The sequence below is a fragment of the Populus alba genome, chromosome 6 (assembly GCF_005239225.2).
Source record: "Populus alba chromosome 6, ASM523922v2, whole genome shotgun sequence".
Classification (NCBI taxonomy): domain Eukaryota; kingdom Viridiplantae; phylum Streptophyta; class Magnoliopsida; order Malpighiales; family Salicaceae; genus Populus; species Populus alba.
Window position 1 is genome coordinate 14720796 of NC_133289.1, and position 17276 is coordinate 14738071.

Consider the following 17276-nt stretch of genomic DNA (forward strand, 5'->3'; position numbering starts at 1 on the left):
TTTGGTTGTAAGGGTAATAGAGTAGTCATATTATGCATGATAAAATGAAAGTTTGAAAAAGCCTCTAGACCAAAGGTTTTTTATTTCTTTTATAGGTAACCAAGTAATTTCATTATGCATAACATTATAAAAAAGATTAAGATACCCTCAAACAATTCTAGAATGATAAATGGACCTCGTGAAAAGACTTTTTTTTACCCTCTAAGGTTAACTCATTGTTTTTTTTAGTAAAGGGCAAAAATATAATCTCACTATTACAATCCATAATAAAACACAATATTTATATAGTGGTTTTCCCATATATTTTAGGTTTTTGTAATAATCTCACGTCCATCATGCCATTTATAATTTCTTATTTAATTACATATTCATATTTTTTTTATAAAAATATTTTAAAAAAAATGCATTGAAACAAAATAATTTGCTAGCATACTTTTCTTGTTTTTATTCATTTGACTCGCCCAACCAGGTGGCCTTTTGCATGACCTAGGTTTTAAATTAAATTGTGTTGAAATTAACCTAAAATGACTCGTTTGACCTAACGAGTCCAAACATTATGTGATTGTTTTGTTCAAAATTTGATTAAAGTATACAAAAAATCGAATAAGAATTATAAAATAAGAATAGAAACATGAATAAAAATAATAATTAAGTTGAATTTAAATTTATATAAGAGAAGAAAGTATATTTAAAAGGCCCTAATCACCTTTATGTGACCAGCTAGAGAGAGAAAACCAGACAATTGTGATAGAACCCTTACCACTGGACCTTCAAGGCATTGGATCTCCCTCACTAGCCTGTGGTGACCATATTGCCACCACAAAGACCTCCTATGCATCGATCAGACACCGATGATATGTGCAACGACGTACAACTGTAACAAGCCCTTTAAATATGTGTTAGAGATGTGCCACTACTATAACCAACCATCTATATAGAGTTTAACTCATAAGAGTAGACCTGATATCACCCATGTAGATACATTATTAGTAGATAGGCATAACAAATTATTAGGAATAGAAAAAAAGAGTAACAACGTAATTTACCTCAGGTGGGATGTTTCAGGGTGATGATATTTTCCTTTTAGCATAATCAATCCCTTACCTTAGAATTATGCAAATCAGTTAGGGTTTTCTATTAATCATAACACTGGGTAGAGGTGTTCATGGATACAATCGGGTTGGTTTTGTATCCATGGTTATAACCAACCTAAATTTTGATATTTTATAAAATTTTAACCTGGCCCATTCAATTTTTTTTGGACCCAAGTGTGGTGGATATATCAGGTTGAGCTGAATTTTCTATGGATATCACAAATATCCATGAGTTGAGCTTATATTATTAATTTTCATGAATTGGATTTATGCTGGTTGGTTTTCTAAGCCAAGACAAAAAATTCACAATTAACGAACATCTATATTATGATAAGGTAAGAAAAACGAAAGTTTGGAATGAATTTAGACACCACTAACAAAATCTACTCCTTGGAAATATATGGCTACTAATCATCTGGTTGATTGGATATATTGGTTAGATTAGATGAATCCAACTGTTTAAAAAAAAATTATGAGGTACATTTGAAACTATACCAAATAGAGTTAGGTTGATTAAAAAACTTAACAAGCTTTAATAACATGAAAACAAGAAGCTTTTAGCATGCCAAGCTAAAAGGTTAATAAGATTAAAAGAAAAAAAAAGATAAAATGGTGTAAAAGAATATTATTAATACTATTACTTGTTGTTGGTCACCATCATAAAAAAAAAAGGGATAAAGAAGCAGTTACCATTAATGTTTTTTTTTATTAAAATCTGGCTCATCATGGTTTGCATTTAAAGAATTCTTTGAAATTCTAGAAAAGAAAAGGAGAATCAATAAAAAAACAAATTATTTTATTTCTTGTCTTTTAAAATAAATAATCCAAAAATTTTTACCTTTGGACTTAGATTTCTGCCCATCCCTTTTTAAAACTTCCTTTTCTCCATTGGGATAGAAGTTCTCATAATCTACAAATAAATAAAAAAAGATTTTACTAAATGATAAATATCATATTGACTTCTGAATATATCTTAACTAAGATAAAATAAAAAACAAATTGATTATCGTATCAAAAGTTCAAAACCACATAATAATAAACTTGTTCATGTCATCATCTTCAATATCAAATTAAGAATATCAAAGACACACTAATATCCTTATACTTAAATATTAACAAGATTTATAGAAGCAACAAATTAATTTTCATATCAAAATCACTAAACCAAAACCACATAAATCAAAATCACAACTAAAGTAGTTTCTACTTTATTGGGGGTTTTGAAAGGAAATCATTTGTTACTATTGTTGTTTCTATTATAGAGGAAAATATTAGATCTAGTACTCTATTTTAGTATAACACCAATACAAACATGGAAATATTAAAATAAGGCATAAGATCTAATCTTTTCCTCCAGAACAAAAACAACAATAGCAACAAATGGTTTCCTTTAAAAGCCCCAACAAAGTAGAAACTACTTAAATAGGTTTGTGTTCCAATTTATATGATAAACAATATTTGTCATTACTATGTTCACTTTTGATAATGAATTGGTAGAAGGGGATTGATTAACATATATGAATAAACATAATTGCATGATTGATAAAAATAAATTAGAAACATCAATTGAAGGCTCAATTGAAAGGAAAGAGAAATAGAGGTTATATGGTAGAGGGGGGAGAGAGAAGAATACTATAAACTTTTTCTTAGGCTAATTTACATGCCTTAATTCTAAAAGCAGAATTCAAGTCGACCTGACATATTTAAGTTTAAACTCAAAATATATAAAAAAAATCTCCTTTTCAAATAACAAGTTATGATGAAAAAGAATTTCCTAATGAGGATCCAAATTATAGGCCCATATATATATATATATATGTATGGGCCTATAATTTGGATCAAAAAGACCAGTGATGTCATTCCTAACATCATCAATCTTAAAACATCACAATTGACATCGTCATCCACTCCATATCTACTTATAATGAATCTCTAAGACATCACCACTAATATTATCATCCACTAAAACACATTTCCATCGACATTTCAAGAATATTCTTTCAATAAAAGCATCTTCTAGATGTAACATCCTTAATATGATCAACTTCAAAATTTTAATATAACTATGTGCATCTTGTAATGTGAAGGCAAAGCAAATTCAACCTAGTATTATCTATTATATGCTCACTCTATTCATCTTATAATATTTTTCATAAATATAAGTCTATGTTTTATAAGTTTATTTTTTATGTTTTCATCTAATTTTTTCTTCTACTTATTTTCTAAATTATATCCAACCCACAAAATGGTATCAAAGCTTAGTCAAGAAATTTATAATGAAAAAGGTTTGTCATATTATACTTTGCAATGTTGATAATCATTAATAGAGTTCCCAATAATGTATGTTTAGAGAACTTAATCTAATGAATTGTAATTGATTCTGCATTAAAATATAATTTTATAATTGGAGAAATTACATTTAACATCTTGAGGTTTGATGTTAATTACACTTTGCCTTTTTAGTTTGAAAAATTACATTTAGCCTTATATGATTTAATACTTGAGTAACACTTTACATCTTCTTAAAAAAAAAATCAACAAAAATCAATTAAATATTTATAAGATTGCCATAATTTTTTAAAATAATATCTAAAAAAACCCTAAGATAAAAATATCATCCCAAAACACAACCACTTTATATCCTTATTGTTGCTCACAACAACCTTTCAAATAATCAATGCCAATAAAAGCACTACAACTCCATCGAAGCTAGTACTCGCCTCACACACTATCTCTCTCCTTCAACCTCTTATATTTCATTCCCCTTACCAATTCATAGCCCCCCTCACTATACACAAAATAAACACACACAAAAAACCTCTCTTAAAACTGATAAAGGCAAAAATAATCATTCTTTTTCTTCAAAATTGATAACCTCTTTCTTTCTAAGCTTCCATTTTTCTTCAACAACTAATAGTAGAACTTCTCTTCTCATATTTTTCACCATGTTGCCATTCACCAAGCACCTCATCATCCTTAAACACCAACCAATAGTAACACTCTCGTCTTCGTTGGCCAACCACCAACCACCACATCATCCTCAAACAAACAGTCTCTCGTCTTTTCAAGTAAAGGTGAAACTCAAACCTCTTTCACACAAGATCGAGTCTCTCTTCTTCACCTAACCCCACATATTTAGCCACTTTTTATATTCGTGGTAGTAACAAGCAAATTTTCTTTACATCGATAGTTGACCACCACTGTCTTCTCCAACTAACAGCCTAACCAAAGCCGCTTGGAGGGAGAAATACACCTCCAAATACTACATCAAACAAACCCAAATCACCTCCACCTATGGTTGCAACCTGAAGAATTTAATCAAAATACTAGATTTGGAAGAAAAAAAAGTAAAAGGAGGAAATGAAAATAAAAGGAAAAGCAAGAGGACAAGCTAAAATAGACGTTTCGTGGCTTACTAACAATAATACAACACCATATATGGCAACAACGAACAATCGCCCTCGTCGCCAACCACTAACAAGAATGCTTACCACGCATGCCAACAAACCTCAACCACCATGACAACAATGACCCAACCACTAACAATTACCTAATCCAGCAGCTACCAACCACAATTCTCTTCCACTTCTAACTAAGACAACCATTCTCTCTTACAATCGTCATATCTCAAGAAATTTATACGAGGGTTTTAAGTTATAATTTATATAAGGGTAAGATGACATTTCAACCCGATCTGAAATTCTAAATTGACTCGGAGAGTAAGTGTAATTTTTCAAACTATGGAGGCAAAGTGTAATCAACACCAAACCTTAGGATGTTAAATATAATTTCCCCTTTATAATTCTATCCTACAATAAAAGTTAGAAGAAAGTGTGAATTTCTTAAAATAATATATAAGAGTACATGCGATATAATATAATATATAAGGGTAGATGATCTATTACCCTATTGTACTAAAACAATTGGGAAAATTAATGGAGCTTCACTGTTTATTTGACCATTGAATTTTTTTTCATTTATTTTTTTATTTCAATCTAATTATTTTTTTCTCAATTTCATCCTTATTTGTTTAATAATCATTCGAGTTGCTTTTAAATTGACTAAGTCAATTAGATCACATTAAAAAAACTACCCATATGGTTTAATTTTAAACTCGAGTTAGACAAGGAGTCGGATTAATAATTTCTTTCCCATCAATTTCATCATTTTTTTCTTAATTTTGTCTTTAGACTTTTTTTTTACCCGTCAAACATGTTGCTTTTTAATTGACCAAATCATCTAAGTCACATCAGGACAACTTCACATGATTTAAATTTAAACTTGGACCAAGCAAAAAGCTTGGTCGAGATGTTTTTTTTCTTGTCAATCTCTTCAATTTTTTTTTTTTGGTTAGGCTAGTTGGCTTTAGACAAACTAAGTTAATTGGATAATGTCATGCCAGCTCCCACATTATTTAGGATATAAAGTCAAATAAAAAAGTTTTAAAATTGATATGTGGGTTGCGCTTAATAATAATAAAAAATAATTTTTTATATTAATTTTTTTTATTCGACCCAGCATAACAGGGGCGTGTAAAACTAGTAGAAGTCTAAAAATTATGGAAATGGCCGAGTTAGAGGATGAGCATGATAAAAATTAAAAGTATAGGCATTACATTAAAAAATATCAAAAGGAGGGGGACAATACATCCGCTTAATCCAGACAGTATTAATTATCTGAACAATCCTTCGTACGTGAGGCTTTATTTGAAACAAATGCTAACACGTGCCATCCCATTTTGAACCTAAAGAAACCCCCAAAACCAGAAAACCCCTACCCTGTCTCCTCTCTCTGAATCAAAGAAGAAGAAGAAGAAGAAGAAGAAAAAGATGGAAGCGATTCTAATAGACTGTGTAAACAACAGTCTTCGCCATTTCATGTATCGAAACTCCATTTTCATGTGTGAACGACTCTGCGCTGAGTTTCCTTCCGAGGTAACCCCAGAAGCTCCAATTTATTTATTTAATTTCGAGGCATTTTGTTTGGTCTCTGAGAGACAGCTAGAAAATTGAAGGGATAAACTCTTAGAATTCTGAAACACAGTGGCTGTATTTTTATTGATTTTGTATTGGTTTCTCAAGAACAGTTAGGGGTATTACTTTTTACTGGCAAGATCGTTTTTTCTCTTAGTATTTTTTATTTTATTTTATAATTTTATGGCGATTCAGTACTGATTGGAGCTCTACGTGGCTCGAACTTTTCTTCTTCTTCTTCTTCTTCATTTCTTGGGGAATTTTGGGAAAAAGTCTGAAATTCTGATGTATTTTGTGAATTTGACATCTTAAAAGAAAAAAAAGGGGGGCTAAGGTTTTTGATACTTGTAAGTCATAGAATCTTGGGCGAATCAAAAGTGGGCTTTATTCTCCACGTGCTTCAACACTGCTATTGAATGAAACAGATTTGGTAACCAAACTACGTAGATGACTAGATGAAACCTGGGGTCTTATTTTTGACAAGATACCTTAACTAGCTACTTGTCTATTCTGACAATGTTATGTTTCCTATCCATCCCTCTACAGGTCGGCTGTTTTTGTTATCAATTTGAGACAAATGTTATGTGTTTATTTATTTTTCTTTTTGTTGTACTTTGTTTTACTGGACTTCAAAATAATTGCATTTTGTTTATGCAGACAAATTTACAATTGTTAGCCGGATGTTATTTGCAAAATAGTCAAGCTTACTCTGCATATCATATTCTAAAAGGTAGTATGCTTCACGTTTTCATCTTCCAAATGGTTGTTAACTTGTGATGGTCTTAATTAAATGGTCTTGTCTTGGTTTTTTCCCCTTTATAGCCATCGATCCATTAAAAGTGTTGCCTATTCATGTATCTCTCTGCTTTTTCCTGTTTGTTATTATTTTTAGGAACACAAATGGCTCAATCCCGCTACTTGTTTGCGATATCATGCTTTCAGATGGATCTTCTAAATGAAGCGGAAGCGGCATTATGTCCTCCTAATGAGCCTGGTGCTGAGGTACCTCTTGGAATTTCTTAAGTGAAAATTTTTTTGGCATTTTTCTAAAGTACCTTTGGTTCACAAAGCAGACTGTTTTTATCACCATTCTCATCATTTATCTATGAAAAAGCATTTTCAGCTGGAGTAAGTATGTATTCAAAGTCCTGAAATTCATTATTGCTGAATGCTGGGCATAGCTGTGCACTTTTTGACGCACTTTTCTGGACGTCGTTGATTTGCTTGTGTTGTTTCTCTTCTCTATCAGGTTCCAAATGGTGCACCTGGGCATTTCCTTCTTGGGCTTATCTACAGGTTGCTCACCTCTTTCTAAAATATTTAGTGATTAACTATCACAAGAGAATTAAGGGGGTAGTTTCTGAATAGATCTTTTAACTTTTACTTTAATTGTAGGCATATATTTTCATGTATTGCTGTAGAACATCAAGAAAGGAAGAATCAATGATATAAAACTATTTTTCTTGACTTGCTAGATTCTTTGTAGTGACTATGTGCTCTGTGAAATGTTAACGAAAGAGACAGAATGCCCTCAATTAAAGTTTTCCATTGATTCAGTGAAAATTTGAAATTGTTAATTTCATCAAACCGTGTATATTCATTGATTTAGATCTTAAAATCTTATGAAATGATGTCAAAATATTTGTTTCCCTTTCAGAAGGCTATAGAGCTGTGTATGTATCTTGCAAAGCTTCTTGATATCCCAAAGGCATTCTCCTTGGCTGTTTATTACACCTCACTAAAAAAGTATAGTGTGCTTCTAGTTTCATATTTGAATTCTTGAACCTGCATAATTAATTAATTTTATTTGGCTGTTTATTTATATTCTTCTCCTTCTACATCCTGGTTTAATATATCAATTTCTTATTTGTTTAAGTTTATTTGGATTTAGGTATACCGATAGAAGGAAAAGTGCCATTCATCACTTTAAGCAGGCTTTATCTATAGATCCTCTATTCTGGGCCGCCTATGAGCAGCTTTGTATATTAGGTATGGTCATTGAACACCCACACAATTCTGTGCCACTGGCAGTCTTGTGCAACCAGCCTGTGGTTCAAATAAAACGTTGTTTTTCTACTTGAGCTATATTTTTTTGTCCTGATACTATGTTGGCTTTCTTTTTTATCAATGTTTTAGGCGCTGCTGAAGAAACAGCTGCGGTTTTTGATGAAGCAGCTGCTCTTTGCATTCAAAAGCAGTACATGAATTGTGTGTCAGCATCCCATAACTTGAGCATATCCAACGAGGATCATAATTTAGTTTCTGCTCAAAACTTTGGCTTGGAAGATGGAAGTCCAAGGCAGTTGAAACACCTACAAGGGAATAACCTCAGAGATATTCCTGGAAATTACCATGTAGCCTCTACGTTAGGAGGGCCTGTTAGTCAGCCTTCAAATGGTGTTCCTCCAAACCTGTCATTTTATAACACTCCTTCACCAATGGCCACACAGGTATGGTCATTTGAATTATTCCAAGCTATCTTTATACAGAAAGCTTAGAGTTTTGTCTTTTTTCTTAAATTGTCTTTTCTCTCTCTCTTAATTTTATAAAAAAATAATTTTTGCACTCAACAGTAAGGTTAGGATATAGTTTACTCCAAAACATTGTTTTCTTTGATTTTGTATTCTTTTCCGTAGCATGTTTCATCCTTTTGTATTGTTTTGCTTCAAAGGTTTTATTTTGCAGTTGTCAGGTGTCGCGCCGCCACCATTGTTCAGAAATGTGCAGCCAAATTGTTCAAATCCTAGTACACTTGGTTCTGATAACTTTCCTAGGTCGATTGTGAATTCTAATATTCAGGGCCCACGTAAAAAGTTTGTTGATGAAGGGAAATTGCGGAAGGTTAAGAGCTCCAACACAACCTTTCTTCATTTAATTTTGTTTCTCCATTATCTCTTCCATGCTAAATTTTGGAAACTCTATGCCATTTTTTAAAAGAAATGTCATAATCTACATGTCTGGTCTTTGCCGTGGAGCACACATATTACACTGCACTTGAAATAAGGAAGATCAATAGGTTTCTTTTTCTTGTGCGAGGAGACTTCTCCAAGCCAAGATGTTGAGTGAAATTTACAGCTTAAAATGGGTTATAAATGAACATGGGAAACATTTCATGATGCAAATTTCCATATTGGAGCTGAATGTCATCTTCCCTTTGAGATCATTGTTTCTTTTCTTTTTGTCCTCTGCTTTATCTGATTCAGTTTATCAGCTTGGTATTTTCTTCCTTCCCTTGTCTTCATGGTGCAGGCTTAGCTGATCCTGAAATTATTTTCTTAATGGGCTGGTGTTTTTAACCTTCCTGTTCACAATTGTATTATGGAATTGCAGTTTGTTAGGTGACCTTGTTAATACATCTTCTAATATTTTCATCTTGATTATTTTATGGGGCATGCATGATTGTTTTTCATCTGTGTATTGAAGGTTTTCTTTCCATTTGGCAAGTTGTTTGGGCCTGTTATATTGATACTTACATTGGTAAGGTTATTTGTATCTTTTGTGTGATTTTATAAACATGCCTCAGTGAAACCTGCTATTGCTATATCCATCTTTTCTTTGTTTTATGAGTATTTCACTACTTTTCACAACATCATTGGCCCTCATTTATTTTCAGATTTCTGGGAGGTTATTTTTTGATTCTGGCCCTCGGCGAAGCACAAGGCTTGCTGCAGAAGCAGGAGCCAACCAAAATACTAGTGCTACACTGGTTGCAGGGTATGGAAGTAACAACTCATCTAAATATCTCGGGGGTTCCAAGTTGAGTTCTATGGCAATACGTTCAGTGACAGTTCGTAAGGGACAGTCATGGGCCAATGAAAATTATGATGAAGGTGATTATTCTTCTTTTTGTTTGACCAACTGTTGGCTTGTACACCAGTATCGACATTGGTGTTGGCTGAAGTAGAAATGCACTTATTTTTGTCCAGTGGACTTAGGTTGAATAGCAAGTTATATTCTTTTTGTAGCTATCTTTTGTTGTTCTGCTGTACGCTTTCTTTTGTTCTTCTGGCTGCTTATTGACTAACCAGTTTTTTGAAAATTTTGGTTTTAATCATATTAAGGTATACGGAATGAGGCTTTTGACGATTCGCGTGCAAATAATACATCTTCAAATTGTAGTTCATTGCCCCCTGGGGATTCTAGACCTCTTGAAACAGAAGTAGCAACCATGCCTGTTGGTGGAGTAACCATAAGTGCTTCATGTATCTTAAATGGTGCTTTAGAAATATTAGGCCTCCTGAGAACTCTTGGGGAAGGTTATAGACTTTTTTGCATGTACAGATGCCAGGTATTAACTGGTGTTTGCTAAAAGAGCATAGTTACTATTATTGTCAGGACTACTTTTTACTTTCTAGCTTGCTTCTTGGTGTACAGGATGCACTGGATGTGTACATGAAACTACCACACAAGCATTATAATACAGGCTGGGTGCTTTGCCAGGTAAAAATCAGTAGTGAAAATTAAATACTATCCTTCTTTTTCAATTTTTATATTCTTTTCTTAATTAGATTATGCACTCATCTGACTGATAGATACACACAGAAAACTGATCATTAGATTGTAGATGGATTTATTAGATACCATTGCAAATTTGCATCATTAAATTATTGAGAGTTATTGAGATTTCAGAACTGAATGTAGGCCATCTTTGAGTTGAACTGTGAAAACTGCTACGGAAATAAAATTTTCATAAAACAATTTTCCTTCTTGAGTTTTCATGTTTAATCAAATTGTATATGAACTGTTTAAAACTTGGCTTTTAAAAGTCTGCCATCAATTTTTTATGATATTATGATAAATTGTTTGTAATGCTGACTTGAAGTTAGAAGCAGTTGATTTGATTACCTTTGCATATTTGAAGAGATTCCCTCTTTATTTTCCTGTCTTTCATTTTGGTTTATTTAGAACTTAGAATGTATCGATTTCTCATTTTTTTTTTTTTTTATCATATCACATGATGATTGCATAGTTGAACCTTTGCTGCTTTTTATTTTTTGTTCATTCTCTTGCTCGCTTCCCTTAAAATTACTGTTTTCTATGGTTTTAAACCATCTGTATGCCATGCATTATTGAACATGTTTGTATTTCAATTGTAGGTTGGAAAAGCATACGTTGAATTAGTGGATTATTTGGAAGCTGATAGAGCCTTCAGTCTTGCCCGTCGAGCATCACCTTACAGTTTAGAAGGATTGGATGTATATTCTACAGTTCTTTATGTGAGTTTATCTATAGGAGGTTCCAGTAACATAGTTAAGAAATTTGGTTTGTTTTGCTTGGTTGTTAACAATGCCATATGAAAGGATATGTGACTTCTGGTCTCTTCCTTTGAAAACCTAGGTAATATAGGGTTTTAGATGAAGTTTTATATAGGACAAGTGACTTCTGGTCTCTTTCTTTGAAATAAGTGTTATATTTTAATTGTATTGCTTGATGCTTGCACTTCATGCATTTATGGTATAACTATTTCTTGCTTTAGATGAATTTTTATTCTTCCTTTTGTTGCAGCATTTGAAGGAAGAAATGAAGTTAAGTTACCTGGCTCAGGAACTGATATCAACTGATCGTTTAGCTCCTCAATCTTGGTAGTGTTATTATACCTTTTTAACGTACAGTGCCTCCCTTGCCTTTTGTTTCTCGTGCACCTGTTTACAATCCAGCTTTCACATGTTACATGGTGGTTATTACCTTCAATTTCTCCTCTGAGCCATCACATTCATTTTTTCTTCTCAAAACAAGCACTAAAGTTGTTTATGTTGCTCATCATTTTTTGTATTTGGTTTCTCTCATGCCTGTGGGCCTTGAAGAGGGAACCCTCAAACACGAATGCTTTGTTGAAAATTATTAATACTGTTCCAGAATAAAACTGGTATCTTGAGATCTGGGTGTGCTGTACCTATTTATAGCTTCGTGTATGTACTCCTGCCTATTTTATGTGGAGTGAAGGGTCCTTTTGTGTTCATTCACAATTTCAGGTCAGCTTCGCCTAACTGGGTGATATAGTTGTATGTGTTATGGTGCTTATACAAACCTGATGATCCTTCTCTGAATGTGCTTGAAACAAATTTGGGGTTTAAATAACACAAGGCTGGCAGATTTCAGTCTGTTAGAACAAGCTTGCATATTTTACTTTGCTGCAGCTGTATTTAGCATTACCAGTTCTTATCATTTGTCATCCGCATTTCTCACTCATTCAGGTTGAATGAACATGCAGGTGTGCCATGGGAAATTGCTATAGTCTGCAGAAAGACCATGAAACTGCCTTGAAAAATTTCCAGCGAGCTGTACAACTTGATTCGAGATTTGCATATGCACACACCTTATGTGGTCATGAGTAGGTCCCTTGGTTTCTTGTTTTTCATTTTCATTTTTGTTTTCTTTTCCTTGTGATAACTGATATATTTGTATTTTCAAACAGTTGAATTCTATATTCAATGGTTGATTCACGTTTCATATATTTTTCTTGCAATTACTTGGTTACCTGCAGATATGTTGCCTTGGAAGATTTTGAGAATGGAATTAAGAGTTACCAGAGTGCTCTACGGATAGATGCTAGGCATTACAAGTCCTGGCATGGGCTTGGGATGGTCTATCTTCGACAAGAGAAAAATGAGTTTTCTGAGCATCACTTCCAAATGGCTTTCCAAATAAATCCACATTCTTCTGTGATAATGTCTTACCTTGGGACTGCTTTGCATGCCTTGAAGGTTGAGCCATATGCAAATTGATATTAAATTCTGTATTTTCCAATGTTGATAATGTCCTGTGGTTTTCTAATTTTTTTTCTTCTTTTGGATTATTAAAAAATATATAGAGAAATGAGGAAGCTCTAGAGATGATGGAGAGGGCAATTTTAGCTGATAAGAAGAACCCTCTTCCCAGGTATCAGAAGGCTAATATACTTGTGAGCTTGGAAAGCTTTGATGAAGCTCTAGATGTCCTAGAAGAGCTGAAAGAGTATGCTCCACGTGAAAGCAGTGTTTATGCTTTGATGGGCAAGATTTATAAGAGGCGTAACATGTATGAGAAGGCAATGCTTCACTTTGGTCTTGCTTTGGATTTGAAACCATCAGCAACCGATGTTGCTACAATTAAGGTGACTGGCTTATTCCAGTTTTTTTTTGCTTTGTAAATCTGGGAACTGATAGTGAAAGCATAGATGTATTCACCGAGAAAAATGGACTGTGAAATTTACATTGTATTTTATTTGGCAATTCATAGCATCGGTCAGAGCTTGAACTTCATAGTGAAAACAGATTTAGAAGACCAGTTTTTGTTTCACAGATTGATTTTAACTGTATTCAATGCCTCACGTATCTGCATGCTGGAACTTGCTCGAACTATAGTATCTAGCTTTTTTCTTGGTTTCTGACAAACCATAACTTGAATCTTCAAATGAATTTAAGGACGGTACCTCCCCTGTTTCTTCTTCATCAGCTTGGATTTATTTTTGCTGACCTCTTCTTGTTTCTTAATATTTGACAGGCTGACATTGAGAAGCTGCATGTACCAGATGAATTAGAAGACAGCTTGTAGATCTTTCTAGCATTGTAGACACAGAAGAAAAGGGAACGCAACGCAAATTATCCAGTTCAGAGCTGCTGGCCCCAAGGAGAATGGCCTGCTTTTGCTTTCGATCAATCACTAGAATAAAAGAGGTTGATCCTGGGTATGTTGGCTCTTCCATTTGGCAGGTCTCGCAGAGGTAACCTCAGTTTTGTAGGTGATTAGCATGCTGACAGAACTTGTACCGATAGTTGTCAAATCATGTCATGTTGAAATGGTTGTATCATTCATTTGTTTTTTTTTATATATATATAGTTGAAATTAGTGGTTACTCGAGAGTTCCAGCTCGCAGCGAATGACATTGCAATTTCAATGGGGTTAAAGTTAATGAAGTTTCTGCCCTTGTTCCGCTCGTTATTATTTAATTTTGCAATGGCCATAATATGATTTCAGTGGGAAATTCAGCAAAAAACAAAAAGGTGAGGTCTCAACTTGAATCTCATCTTTAACTGATGAACATTAACAAAAATAAATGATTTGAGTGATTCTCGAATCTATTAGTAAAAAATGATGGGAAATTTATTATGTATCAAACAATAAATATTTTATTGGTTCATAAGAGAACAACAAACTAATTTAATTAATAAAATTTATAGATTTAGGAGTTAATTGATAAAGGTTATATAGGTTTGATATTTGAGACTATATTTATGTTTTTCTCAAATAAAATTCTATTCTATTCAAGATTTTGATTTAGTTAAAAGTTTTAACTTATATATTCACTTGTTCTTCTTTACAACTAACAAAATTAATAGTATGTGTTGTCATAATTTATTTCTGGGTTATTCTTTAAATTCACCTTTTTCTTTTTAGAATAAAAAAATAAAATATATAAAATAAAGACTGATATTTTGGCAAAAACAACCTGGGAGGATTTCACATGTAGAAAAAAAAAAAATCAATCAAGCTGTAATTTTGGATGGAATCAAGAGTTTAATTATCCTCTATTATTTCCAAAACTGAAGAGACAATGTAGATTTAAAGTCAAATTAAATTATTTTTGGACAAATCTACATAAAAATTAAGCCTCGGGATATAATTAGATATTTAATAGGCTAATTAGATTTAATCATGGGCCAAATTAAAGTTTAATTATATTTAAGAATTAAATTGGGCCCAATTGAATGATTTAATTAGGCGTAAGAATTTAATTATACTTTAAATAGGTCAAATTAATTTTATTTTGGGCTTAATTAGTGAAAAAGTAAGTTTGAGAGCCCAATTTGAGCTTAATTAAGAAGATTAAAATTTCAGGAGACCAAATTTATTTTTTATCAAGTCAATTGATTGAAATCAAGGGTAAAATTATAAGAAAATAAAAGTTTTAGGGTCAATGGGCTAAATTGAAGAAATTCATAGCTAAGGACCAAAAAGACGCCGAACTTTGGGAACCCAATTGGCTGAAATCAGGGGTGAAATTGAAGAAAATTAAAAGTTTAATGGTCAATTAAGGGTTAATTTGCACAAATCCGAAACCAAGGATCAAAATGAAAAAGGCACTAAAATTCAGGGTTGAGATTGAAGTTTTTCAAGGACAAAATTAAACAAAATTGAAAGTTTGAAGCTACTCAGGGGGTGTAATTGAGTGAAATCATAAATTGAAGGACTAAAATGAACTTTGCCAAAACAACGCCGTTTTGACTTTTTTAGGTTTTCACTCGAAAAGATTGCTTAAGGGATCACCTTTCCAAGATATTTAATGCTTCATCTTTGTACAAAAATTAACAAAACTTGCACGCAAACGATCACCTGATATCTTACTACACTCTAGTATGATCTGTTTTGGCTGATTGATTCCACAACGACTATAACACCACTCCAAAGTGGCCAACCTGACCATCTTATTTATGCAGCAAATATAACATCCCATGATAGCCATTTTGAACTAATGGTTGAGATCCTTCCGGATCAAATAAAGGGCCAAGATTTGGTACTAGTAAAGACAAAATGTCCCTCTTCCACCTCCTATAAATAGGGTTGGATTCCATGGCCTGAGAGAGGAGAAAATCAATTTCTAAGTTGGCAAAAAATCAACCTCCCCCAATTTTTCCTTACCAGCTAACAATTCTCTATTTTTTCTCTCTCTCCATTGCCTTTTCAGCCACTTCCACCTTAGCACCATTGTGATCAAGAGTGGCCCAACCTTCTCCACCAACCCATCTGCTCACTAGTAATAATGAAAGTCACCAACACCATTGTCAACTTCTTTTTCTTCTCCATTGGCTCTCCTGCACCATGACATTGTTGTTTCTTCCTCTAACTCCACCTTGAGCCACCAACATCTTCACCCACCTCACGCCAGACTAATGACGGTAGCCCCAACCCTCTATGCTAGGTGACCTTTCTTTTTATCCCCTCTCTTTCCCCTGCAACTTCTTAGTTGCATGTAAAACGTGAACCAAGTTCACATTTTGCAAACTAGTAAGGTGGGCTGGACCCGTTTCGGCCCAACCTACCAAAAAAAAGAGAGATAAACTTGTTGGGCAGCTAGTCGGTTCAGCTTGTCTTGGTTTGACCTAGCCCAATATAATAATATAATATAGTATAATTATAAAAAAAATGAGAAAAAGAAGATAAGCTTGTTGGCCGCCAATTAATAATAAAAATAATATATAAATTTAAAATAATGAAAAAACTTCAATTTTTTTTTAAAGTCCTTTAAAAAAACTTTTGATTTTCTCGCATGTTTTTCTACCAATTTTGTATAATATCGGGCTACATAATTACACTGTAAGATACATATTTAATATTAAAATACTTGGTTTTCTCCAAGCCATTTCTAATTTTTTTTTGAAAATCCAAAAAATCTTAAAATTTTTAAAATTAATTTTCCATTTCAAAAAACAAAAACAAAAGGAAAAATATTTTGTTTTCACCAAGCATATTTTTATATAAAAAAACAAAAAATTACATCTTTCTTATGTTTTAAAAATGCAAAAAAATAAAATAAAAATGATATTGTAACAAGTTTATTGTTATCCATTAAGATTTGGCTAAAATATCAAACCCTTTACCAATCATTTTGTTCATTTTATATTAAGGTTTAGATGAAGACTTTAATATTTGAGGGTGTAAAACTTCACAATAGATCTCAGATATTAAAGATACAAAGAAAAAAATGCGATACTAAAATTTATTTCTTATGACATTTAAGATTCAACCCAATAAGGTAGAGACTTCTTCACAAAGAAAGATCTATCTTAGACCTTAGAAAAAGACCAACAAATAGAAATTTAACCTAAAAAATCAAACAATAATACAACTTATCTTAGGTAGGGTGCACCAGGGATGATGCGTCTTCCCCTTGCACAACTAGTCCCTTACTCATACTCTTGCAAACCATAGTTTTTTTAGTAACCATAATATTAGATGGCAACTTATGAACCTTAATCATAATTTTATGATTAAACCTAAAACCCTTCCCTTACAATACCACCTCTTAAGAGGCACTTTCAACGTCGCCATTTGACGTCGCTCCGTGATATGTGTCATTAACAAAAAACAATAGAAGTTACTTATTAACAAGACAACATCTTCTCATCTTGAGGTCTACTGAATTTTATAGGCTATAATGGATTGTGATCATGAGCCATTAGGCTTGGCAAGAACGACGAGATGTGGCTCTTAAAAAAGCATAATTTTATTC

General features: G+C 32.8%; 1 protein-coding gene across 4 annotated transcripts; it reads left to right on the forward strand.

The window, feature by feature from the left end:
- The first annotated feature begins 5817 nt into the window (after positions 1-5817).
- LOC118052561 (cell division cycle protein 27 homolog B) lies at positions 5818-13979 on the forward strand. Of its 4 annotated transcripts, none has more exons than XM_035063559.2 (16): positions 5818-6028; positions 6725-6797; positions 6960-7069; positions 7317-7363; positions 7959-8056; positions 8204-8517; positions 8753-8908; positions 9681-9897; positions 10129-10355; positions 10442-10507; positions 11164-11283; positions 11573-11649; positions 12279-12398; positions 12552-12771; positions 12879-13160; positions 13550-13979. In XM_035063559.2, the coding sequence occupies exons 1-16, from the start codon at positions 5924-5926 to the stop codon at positions 13598-13600; spliced, it is 2283 nt and encodes a 760-aa protein (XP_034919450.1). In that variant the 5' UTR covers positions 5818-5923; the 3' UTR covers positions 13601-13979. The 4 variants fall into 4 exon arrangements, with proteins under 4 accessions (XP_034919450.1, XP_073266226.1, XP_034919451.1 ...); XM_035063560.2 differs by having other exon boundaries at positions 6003-6028; positions 7010-7069; XM_073410125.1 differs by lacking the exon at positions 6725-6797 and having other exon boundaries at positions 5902-6028.
- Positions 13980-17276: the final 3297 nt, after the last annotated feature.

Excerpts from the sequence above, each read along its gene's own strand:
- LOC118052561 (XM_035063559.2), top strand. The coding sequence starts at position 5,924 with ATGGAAGCGATTCTAATAGACTGTGTAAACAACAGTCTTCGCCATTTC. Across the intron at positions 7,070-7,316 it reads CTAATGAGCCTGGTGCTGAG|GTTCCAAATGGTGCACCTGG; the intron begins GTACCTCTTGGA and ends CTTCTCTATCAG. Across the intron at positions 11,650-12,278 it reads CGTTTAGCTCCTCAATCTTG|GTGTGCCATGGGAAATTGCT; the intron begins GTAGTGTTATTA and ends ATGAACATGCAG.